The sequence below is a fragment of the Sapajus apella genome, unplaced genomic scaffold (assembly GCF_009761245.1).
Source record: "Sapajus apella isolate SASKATOON/1434 unplaced genomic scaffold, GSC_monkey_1.0 scaffold6, whole genome shotgun sequence".
Lineage (NCBI taxonomy): Eukaryota > Metazoa > Chordata > Mammalia > Primates > Cebidae > Sapajus > Sapajus apella.
Window position 1 is genome coordinate 59,170,468 of NW_022436946.1, and position 11,121 is coordinate 59,181,588.

The window sequence follows — 11,121 nt, forward strand, 5'->3', positions numbered from 1 at the left end:
CTCCCAAAGTTGCTGGGATTTTTTTTTTTTTTTTTTTTTTTTGGAGACAGGGTCTTACCCTGTGACCCAGTCTGGAATGCTGGAGCATGATCATAGTTCATTGCAGCCTTATCTTCCTGGGCTCAAGTGATCCTTCTGCCTCAGCCTCCTGAGTAGCTGAGATCATAGGCATGTGCCACCAAGCCTGGCTATTTTTTTATTTTTTGTAAAAGATGGGGTCTCACTATGATGCATGCCCAGGCTGGTCTCGAACTCCTTGGCTCAAATGATCCTTCCATCTCAGCCTCCCAGAGTGTTCGGATTATAGGCTTGTGCCACCGTGCCCGGCCAGTAGAACTTTCTTCATAGAAACATGTGGAGGGCCAGGTTGGCCTATGGGTCACAATTGGCCAATCACTTGTTTAGAGAATTGTAATAAGACAAAACTTGCATAACTGGCTCCCAGCTTAAGAAATCATATAAGTTAAAAAAAATTGTGTGTTCTTCCTTTTTGTTGTATCTATACAGAAGAGAATCCTTTGGAGATAAAAGAAAACCCAGAAGAAGCAGGTCAGGAAGCTGAGGAAAGAGGAGAGAACAAGACTGACCAGAATGAAAGTCAGAGTCCACATGAGCCCGAGGAAGTCCCCAGTGAAGATGACAAGGCAGAAGAGGAGGAGGAAATGGACACAGGAGCTGATGACCAAGATGGAGATGCTGCTCAGCATGCTGAAGAACACTCTGAGGAGCAGCAGCAGTCTCTGGAGGAAAAAGACAGGGAAGTCGACGAGGAAGGTGGAGAGAATGGCCCTGCTGACCAAGGTTTCCAGCCCCAGGTATCGTGGGATGTCTGTCTTTTCTTATGCTAAAAATAATGAAAAAGAGGAGAAGTCACCTTATTCCCATTAAAATCTCTTTTAGGATACTCCTCCATCAACCTATGGCACTGCCGAGGAGTTCTAAGTTTCTATTTTAAGACCTTCAGTGAGGAATGGGGAAGCCCACTTGTTGCAGGGTCTTCCACCTTATGCTTTCCCCCCAGAGCATTTAATGCTGTGTATGATTTCTCTGCAGAAGCAGGAGGAAGAACAGGAGGACTCTGACATAGAGGAGCAGGTGCCAGAGGCTTTGGAGAGGAAGGAGCATGCCTCCTGCGGGCAGACTGGTGTGGAGAACATGCAGAGCACACAGGCCATGGAGCTGGCTGGGGCCGCACCTGAGAAGGAACAGGGAAAAGAGGTGATGGATGGTTTCACTGCAGCCACCGGCTGCCTCTTAGTAGGGTCTCTCCCTGTCTGACATCACATTCTGTGTAGCAGTAGTTGGTTTATGTTTGGTTATTTTGTTGGTTGTTTTGTTGTTGACATCTAACAGACCACATCTCATTCTTTAAGCAGTGTGTGACTGAACAATTATTTTTATAAAGACAGGGATACATTCTGAAAAATGCCTCATTTCGGCAATTTTGTCATTGTGTGAACACCTCAGAGTGTGCTTACACAAACCTCGATGGTACAGCCTATTGCCCCTAGGCTGCAAACCTGCACAGTGTGTTACTGTACTGAATACTGCAGGCAGTTGTAACACAATGTAAGTATTTGTGAATCTAAACATGGAAAAGATACAGTAAAATGTGGTATTATAATCTTATGGGACCACCGGTGCACATGCAGTCTTTCCTTGACTGAAATGTTGTTAGGTGGTGCATGACTGATACTTACTTTTATATGCGCTCCAGGACAAACCCCAGAATATCGGCTATATTTAAGTGGTGTGCATGATAAGAAAAAGTTGTTAGACTGGTAGTTCTAGATTGAAGAATCAGATTCATGTTTTTGCAGAAAGCTCTCCAGGAAGGAAACATGGAATTTAGACTTCAGAAAATGTATGCCTTCAATGGTGTTTTTCTTTTCCTTGCTCATCATCAGGTTTCTAAACGTTTAATTTAAAAAGCAAAGCACTTTTTCACTCCTTGATCTGGTGATGATGTGTTCTGATATGGCCACAATTCAGGTTGCTGGGTGCTATGGAAAGAACCTGGAATGTCAACTGAGGACCTGCTGGTTACAGTGGTGATCCTGGACAACTTCAGTCTCTTTGAGTCCTAGTTCTTAATGACAATAAGAACCATTTATATTGCTTATACCCCATGACTACACCTCCACCACAGTTATTCATTGAGCACCCATTAGTTCCTAAACATTTTCATTACTTCAGGTCCTCACTGTGTCGCCATGAGATATTGTACTGTTTTTCTCCATTGTGTATTTGAGAAAAATAAGCCTCAGTAAAGTGAAATGACAACCTCAGGTGTACACAGCTGGCTGATGATGAAGCCTGGTTTCTAGTTGACGTCTGTCCTGCCTTTGGAGTTAGATACAATACTCCTGCAAAGAGCTAAGCAGTCTTACAAAGGCCCCTGAGAGGATAACCTAAGGTGTACCTGGACACTCCTATTTCTGCCTGTAGGCCAGGCCTTAGTTATGGTGAGTTCCAGAGCAGGCAGACAGGCAGGAGTGATTATATGATTGAGAATAAATAATATCAGTGAGAGAAGTTGTACTCAATGCAGCATAGTAACCAGGGACTTGTAATAGCTTCTTCTAACTCATTCTTTTGTGGCTTGGGATTTCCTAGGAACACGGAAGTGGATCTGCAGATGCAAACCAGGCAGAAGGCCATGAATCGAATTTCATTGCCCGGCTGGCCTCCCAGAAGCACACCAGGAAAAACACACAGGTTTCTATCACTCCTCAGCTAAACTTAGGTGAAGGCTGCATGTTGAAAAAGATACTCCAAATGTAGCGATTTTTTTTTTTTTTTTTTAAGCCATACTCCTGGCTATTGCTGTCCCACCAGATAGTAGCCTTGGTGAGCAGACCAGGACCATGGGGTTTATCTGGCAGGATCCCGTCACTGGGCTTCTTCCCTGCATGTGTCTCTCCTCAATCCCTGATTCCTGCCATGAAGTCTTAAGAGCCAAGTGCCGTGTGCTGCTGCCCAGCGCCAGCCCGTCTCACCCTTTTCATTGTCCGTAGGCTCTTGTTTTTTAAGAGTAAGGTTTTAAAATAGGGTATAATTTATGCAAATGATGCAAAATTAATGTAAAAAACCAATCCCCTAAAAAGCTTACATCCTATTCCTGTCTCCAACGGACCTTCCCCAGAGCAAATATATTATCAGTTCTTTCTTCTTTTGGAGATATCTTCTGCATATATGATATATGGATGTGTGAAAGTGTGTTTCTTTGCCTTCATTTTAGATATAAAAATATATCATAGAGATTGTTCTATATAAGTATATAGAGGCCCTGTTCTTTTTAATAGCCATACTAAATTCCATTCTTGTATGGCTACACCTAATTTACTTCCCCTGTCCCCTACAGATGAATATTATGCTTATTTTGTGTCCTTTTGTCATGACAGGCAAGGCTCTGATGAATTTCTTTTTATTTCTCTCAGAGTTTTAAGAGGAAACCTGGGCAGGCCAACAATGAACGTTCCATGGGTGATCACAATGAGCGTGTACACAAGAGACTAAGAACTGTGGATACGGACAGCCATGCTGAGCAGGGGCCAGCTCAGCAGGCCCAGGCCCAGGTGGAGGATGCAGATGCATTTGAGCACATTAAACAAGGCAGCGACGCATATGATGTGCAGACCTATGGTATGATGCCGGAAAGGCTGCTGCCTTTGACCACTGAGCTCTTTGTGCGAGCTTGTGCTGTTATGACTGCATGCCTGGCAGCTGATAGTACCCATTCATATCAGGGGAGAGAGGAAATGGCTTTGTAAAGATAAGAAATGTGGAGAAATACAGTTTGGTTTTGGTACAAAGGTATCTGTAGGCTCAAGCCTGTAATCCCAGCACTTTGGGAGGCCGAGGCAGGTGGATCACGAGGTCAAGAGATCGAGACCATCCTGGTCAACATGGTGAAACCCCGTCTCTACTAAAAATACAAAAAATTAGCTGGGCATGGTGGTGCGTGCCTGTAATCCCAGCTACTCGGGAGGCTGAGGCAGGAGAATTGCCTGAACCCAGGAGGCGGAGGTTGCGGTGAGCCGAGATCGTGCCATTGCACTCCAGCCTGGGTAACAAGAGCGAAACTCCGTCTCAAAAAAAAAAAAAAAAGAAAAGGTATCTGTAACCAAGTGAAGATGGTTAAGATTGCTCAGTTTAGTATAAACCTTTTAAATATCCTTAAATATAATAGTTAAAAATAACACTTGACCACATCCAAATGCTGATATCAGGGTTTCTTAGTACTGGACATTTCTTTCTTCTTAGTCACCTCTGGATCGGTCCCTGCACTGAGGAGCTATGAACTTGAAATATGTTTTCTCCATAAGTCCAAAGGGGAGGAAAAATGTCTCATCATGAGGTCATTGGTCATCTCCCCTTCTAGTTCTCTTGGTGACTTCACTGTTTGATTCCTAATATGTAAACTCATGTTGAGAATAATCTACCTTTGAGAAGGGTACAAAAATGACTGTTCTACATTGGATTATGTTTTTCTCTCCTGGATCCCACTTAAAAAGAAAAATTTTCTGAGCCTTTGCTGCATTATTACACTCAAATAAGCCTATGAGCTAGAGCATCTCTGTTTTATAGGTAAGTACACTGAGGTCAAGTGGTTTAAGAACTCACCCAAGATCACAGTGCTGAGATTCCTATTCTCACGTTCGTCTTTCTGTGCCTTGTTTTCTGCTTCTTTTTATTATTTTTAATTGACCCATAATAATAATACGTATTTATGGGGTACAGTGTGATGTTTTGATACATGTATACGGTGTTTAATGATCAAGTCAAGATAATTAGCACCTCAAATATTTATCGTTTATCATTTCTTTGTGTTGGAAACATTCAAATCTGCTCTTCTAGTCATTTGAAAATATATATAATTATTGTTAGAGTCACCCTATAGTCCATTTAAACACCCTATTTTTGTGGTCACATGTACAGTTACACTATACCCTCATAATTTCTGTAGGAGGTAGGGAACAGGCAGTTTGTTAGGTCAATAGGTCAGTAGGAACTCTTGGGCACAGACAAGTCTCCAAGCCACATAGCTGGTCAGTGGCACAAGATGCATCAGTAGCATCTTGGAAGCTAGAATGACAGAAACCATACCCACTTATCATTACTTTGTTCTGCAAAGAGCTAGGATTTTTATGTGTGGGTGCATGCTTTGTTGACAGATGTGGCCAGCAAAGAACAGCAACAATCTGTAAAAGACTCTGGCAAAGATCAGGAAGAGGAGGAGATAGAGGACACCCTCATGGACACAGAGGAGCAGGAGGAGCTCAAAGCAGCAAACGTGGAGCAGCTGAAGCCAGAGGAAGTCAAATCAGGCAGCACAGCACCCTTCAGTGAGTCCTGCTAGTGAACAAATCCTTCCCAAGATCTCTGATTTAAAGTCAGTTCCCTCTCACTATAGTCTAGTCTGGTGTTCAGTTCCATCTCCTAATCCATGGCTTAGATGAATCATTTGCCTATAATTACACTATATATATATATATATATATATATATATATATATATATTTAAAATAAGACAGGGTTTCACCATGTTGGTCAGGATGGTCTTGAACTCCCGACCTCAGGTGATCCACCCGCCTCGGCCTCCCAGAGTACAGGTACTGGGATTACAGGCGTGAGCCACTGTGCCCAGCCTACACTATATTTTGTTTGGGAGCAAAAAACAAAAATATGGACGGGGTGGATGTTGCACAATACCATCCTTCAAGGAGTCCCCTGGAACTTGAATTTCTGGCAAAATCTCATCAGTTCTTAAAAAATATGTAGAAGAAACCAGAATAGTATACTGACTACAGCTATGATGAAAAGGTGTATTATTAGAGAAATGGTGTTTTTGGTTATATTAAAGTACCATAGTATTAGCATAAAATGCAGTAAAACATTAAAGGAAATAGAATGAGGAGTTTCCATTGCATAGCCAACCAAGTTCTATTACTTGTCAAAAAATAATTTTATCAGCAGTGCAATAAATCTAAATTCAAAAGAACTTGCCAAATTCAAAGGCTTTTTCTTCTGCTTCATTCCTGTCCTCTCAAGAGTGTTAGAACAGTTGACTGCCCTATGTGACAATCCAGGCTTTGCCTCTCACCTCACAGGTTGAAGCAAATTATTCACGGTTCTTTGCCTCAGTTTCCTCATCTGTAAAATGGAATCGTGGCTTTATTTTAGTTCTTATTTCTATCAAAGTTATACGTGTATATAGTTTCACGAATCATACAGTTTTAAAAGGCTTCTTAAGACAACCCAAAATTTCTATTATTTCCTTTCCTAGAACATCTGCCTTCAACATCAGGAGGGGAGGTTAGAGAGTAAGGGTTGGCAGTGACTGCCTCAGAGAGAAAGAACATGTGAAATCAACATGTGGAAGTGTGTTGGAAAGTGAATGAAGTTTGATTAATTGTTAGGATTAATGGGCAACAGCAAAGGCTTGGTCAGTCAACAGGCTAATATTATGATAAGGAAAATTATGTCCTTAAATGAAAATAGGCTTTGATGAGATGGAGGTGGAGATCCAAACTGTTAAAACAGAGGAAAACCAAGACCCCAGAACAGACGAATCCCGTAAGGAGACAGAAAATGAGAAACCAGAAGGAAGCCAAGAGTCAACCATTCATACAGCTCATCAATTCCTCATGGACACAATCTTCCAGGTACTAAATAAAACTCACAAATTACTGCATTAGTATTGGGTTAACAAATTAACAAAATATACTTTTTAAAATTGCTTTTAAATCTTTGTCTTTAGAACTTTATGGAACATCTGGTTGTTGGGCGGGGGGTTCATGTTCTTATTGAAAAGTTTTAGGAATACTATCGGTATGATAGGTGTTCTTTAAACACATGATACTGTTCCAGCAGTCTGTGATGGTGGGTCTGGTCCCTGGCCTCTGGGACTCACATCCCACTTTTCTAACCATCCTTGTGTAAGGAACCTTCAGGACAATGAAGTTTGTGATGGTTAAATAAAAAATCTTTGGCTTAATGCCTGTATTTATGAAGAACTGTTATTAATAACATTTTCATTATTGATGACTTAAGGGTGTTTTGTTTTTGTTTTTGTTTCGATAGAGTGGCTTTATAAATGTTAAAACTTTTCTTTATCCATATTGTCTCTCTAAGAGGGGAAGCAGACTGCTTGTCTGGCTTCTTCTCATTGTGCCACTGTATTTGCTGAATTAAGTTTTGAATCTCAGGAGGATTTGACTGTGTAGATTGAGTTCAAACTGTAGGGTGCAAGGCAGCCAGTTAAAGTAAGTTGGTGATTCCAACATGGGCCACCTCTTATCTATGGCTTTTTCTTCTTAGCCCTTTTTAAAAGATGTCAATGAGCTAAGACAGGAGCTGGAGAGACAGCTGGAAATGTGGCAGCCACATGAATCTGGAAACCCAGAAGAAGTAAGTCACTGTTTTTTCGTAAAATATCTTGACTTTTTTTTTGTCTGACATCTAGCAAAATTAATAGGTAAGCTATTACCTTAGTAAAAAGGACCAGGCATATGTAGACTATAATTACAGTCCTAAAGCCTATGTCTGTCCATTAGTTTCTGCCTGCTTTGCTGCTAGATCTGTAGCTTAATTAAAATAGAGAGAAATTGGTGTGCTTAATTCCCGTAATTTCTGTTGCTGGCTCTGTAATGGGTGGAATAGTTGTGACAGTGGTTGAAAAACTGGGCAAGAGTCTGTGCTGTGCCATCATGAGAAGAGGCCAGCTAGATTGTTGCTGGCTGACTTAACGTGGTAGCATGCATTAACCAGCAGTTTTATTTTTAATGACTGCATCCTAAATTTACTGTATATGTACACATTTACTTTTATATCTTGTCATCATCACTCCCACCACATATATGTACTTGAGTGCTCTAGTTGGCAGAAAATCATGGGGCTTTGTGTTGAGTGTGTTGCCGGAGGGATTTGCACTTAGCACTTTTTACTTTTTTTTTTTTTTTTTTTTTTTTTTTTGAGATGTAATCTTGCTCTGTTGCCCAGGCTGGAGTGCTGTGGTGCGATTTCAACTCACTGCAACCTCAGCCTCCCAGGTAGCTGGGATTACAGGCACACGCCACCATGCCCAATTAATTTTTTGTATTTTAGTAGAAACGGGGTTTCACGATGTTGGCCAGGTTGGTCTCAAAATCCTGACTTCAGGTGATCCGCCCACCTTGGCCTCCCAAAGTGATGAGATTATGGGCATGAGCCATTGAGCCTGGCCCACTTTTACTTTTGAAACCCGACTCTGAGAATCCACGAGTAAGTAGCTGGGTCTGCTGGTGCCAAAATTACCCATTCACATCTCCCTCCCCGTATGAAGGGTACATGTTTTACTCTTTGTAGGGGATGTGGGTAAGGCATTGATTTGGTCATGAATTCTGATAATTAACTGCCTTGTTTCATTCTTTCTCATGTAGAAGTGCAGGTTATGGGTTTGGTTGAAGGAGAGAGTTTTCTTCTTTATTGTTTTTGAGATGGAGTCCCACTCTGTCACCCAGGCTGGAGTGCTGTGGTGCGATCTTGGCCCACTGCAACCTCGGTCACCTTAGGTTCAAGAGATTCTCCTGGCTCAGCTTCCTGAGTAGCTGGGATTGCAGGCACACGCCACCATGCCTAGCTAATTTTTTGTATTTTTAGTAGAGATGGGGTTTCACCACACTGGCCGGGCTGATCTTGAACTCCTGCCCACCTCAGCCCCCCAAAGTGCTAGGATTACAGGCATGAACCACCACCCCCAGCCAGAAGGAGAGACATTTTTAATCAAGTAAATTGCATGGTAGCTTGCTGGGAGAAGATTTAAAGTGATTCTGTTGAGACAGTTCATGTAGGTCATTTTCTACCATCATCTTGCTAGAAGACTTGGTTGGCTCTGACACTCTGAGGGTAACTTATATTTCATTGTCACAGGAGAAAGTTGCAGCTGAGATGTGGCAGAGTTACCTGATGTTAACAGCACCTCTTTCACAACGATTATGTGAGGAGCTTCGTCTCATATTAGAACCCACCCAGGCAGCCAAGCTGAAGTAAGTTCCCCTCTAGAAGGCCTCACAGTGCCCTGGGAAGATGGCAGCTTCATCGATTCTGTTTAACTCAGCACCTAACCATTTATGGTACCAGCTTCTCAGTTGCCTCTTCTGCTGTACAGGCACCAGTATTCCTTACCCTGTTTTCCTGTTATTATCTCTGCACAAAAGTTTCTGGGTGTCTGCATTGATCACCTTGTTCATGTTGAGTTACTCACTTGTTTAGGAGTTACCTAGATCTTTTCAAAGATGTACCCAAAATCTTAGTTTTAGAATAGGAAAGAGAGAATCCAAGATTTCATATTCAGTAGATTTTTGTCCTAATTTTTAAAAAACATATTTGAAAGGAACTAATTATTATTGCCACATACATGTCCAGTTTTTCTGGCTGGATGTCAAGAAGATCCTGGCACTCAGTCCTCAATTAACAGTAACACTTCATTGTGCCAGGCTCCTAGTTACTTGGTATTATTGATTTTAAGATATTATTAATGTGATTTTTGTCTCTAATGAAAATTCTCAGGAATTAAATGTTGTTAACTAATTTTTGCCCATTTGAATCAATAAATAGAGGAGACTATCGAACTGGGAAACGACTGAACATGCGGAAAGTCATTCCATACGTTGCTAGTCAATTTCGGAAAGACAAGATTTGGCTTCGAAGGACCAAGCCCAGTAAACGCCAGTATCAGATTTGTTTGGCTATTGATGACTCTTCTAGTATGGTAGACAACCATACTAAGCAGGTAAGGAAGAGAAATGTAGTGGTGGTTTGATAGGAAATTAACACCAAACCATGTTCCATGGGCCACCAGAATGCTTTCAATTTGATATGGCTAAGACATTTTGAAATACTTGTTAGGCCTGTTTTGAGAATGTGATAACCATCTTTGATATCAAAGACCTAAGATTTAAAGAGTTCAAAAGAGCAATTTTAGGATGTCTCAGATTTGTTGGTTTCTTACTGTTGTAGGTATTTTGTTTTGTTTCTTGACCCTGCTCTTCTTACTGTCTAGTTGCAGAGTAAGTAATTCTGATAGTATTTATTTTGCACAAAATACAACAATGTACTGTTAAACTATTTAAGACTATGCGGTAATTTCGGAAAACTTTTTTTAAGTATATATCTAGGATACATTTATTTTATGTCCTAAATTATCCAGAGTAATTGTTCTGTCAATGCTAAAATTAAGTTTAGGAGCCTGAACAGAATTACTTACACCTCCATTACAGATGCCAAAGACAGTTTGTTTTTGGCAGTAATGCTGTTATACAGCATGGGCTAACAAGCAACCTAAAATTTGTATGTTCTGCTGGAAAAAGTTAATGCAGCCTCTGAACCTGGGTTCCTATCCCAGTTCCATTTATTAACATGTGACTTTGGGTAACTTATGTACATATATATATATATTTACATGCACACACAGAACAGTAATTATAACCTCATACTCACCGAATTGTTATGAAGAGTAAATGAAATAATATATGGAGAACACACTCAGTTTGCCACTTCTTTTGTCATTTTGCAGATGGTAATGAAATTTTCTGATATAGCTGTACAGTTTGATTTGGCTGCATATATATGAATGGATTTTAAATTGGTTTTTAAAATTTGTTACCTACGAGAGGTTACTCTTTATGTAGGTCCAAAAAAAAAAAAGAAAGAAAAATTAAATTCATGGATCATATTTCTCAAGGGTTCCCCCCTCCTTTTTTTTATTTATTTATTTTTTATTTTATTTTATTTATTATTTATTTTATTTTTTTTTTTTTTTGAGACAGTTTCACTCTTTTTGCCCAGGGGCTGGAGAACAATGGCATGATCTCTGCTCACTGCAACCTCCGCTTCCTGGGTTCAAGTGATTTTCCTGTCTCGGCCTCCTGAGTAGCTAGGATTACAGGCATCTGTTACCATGCCTGGCTAATTTTGTATTTTTTACTAGAGATGGGGTTTCTCCATGTTGGTTAGCCTGGTCTCGAACTCCCAACCTCAGGTGATCCGCCCGCCTCAGCCTCCCAAAAGTGCTGGGATTACAGGCGTGAGCCACTGCACCCAGCATTTTTTTTTTTTTTTTTTTTTTTTTTTTTTTTTT

General features: G+C 40.8%; 1 protein-coding gene across 1 annotated transcript in view; it reads left to right on the forward strand.

Annotated features, from left to right (window-relative positions):
- MDN1 (midasin AAA ATPase 1) overlaps window positions 1-11,121 on the forward strand; it is a 178,884-nt gene that overhangs the window by 161,153 nt on the left and 6,610 nt on the right. Inside the window, exons 87-95 of the mRNA XM_032274472.1 lie at window positions 508-815; window positions 1,054-1,218; window positions 2,617-2,718; window positions 3,441-3,645; window positions 5,178-5,348; window positions 6,504-6,667; window positions 7,323-7,412; window positions 8,913-9,028; window positions 9,600-9,774. Of these exons, the coding sequence (XP_032130363.1) occupies window positions 508-815; window positions 1,054-1,218; window positions 2,617-2,718; window positions 3,441-3,645; window positions 5,178-5,348; window positions 6,504-6,667; window positions 7,323-7,412; window positions 8,913-9,028; window positions 9,600-9,774 (1,496 nt within the window). The remainder of the gene's footprint in view (window positions 1-507; window positions 816-1,053; window positions 1,219-2,616; window positions 2,719-3,440; window positions 3,646-5,177; window positions 5,349-6,503; window positions 6,668-7,322; window positions 7,413-8,912; window positions 9,029-9,599; window positions 9,775-11,121) is intronic.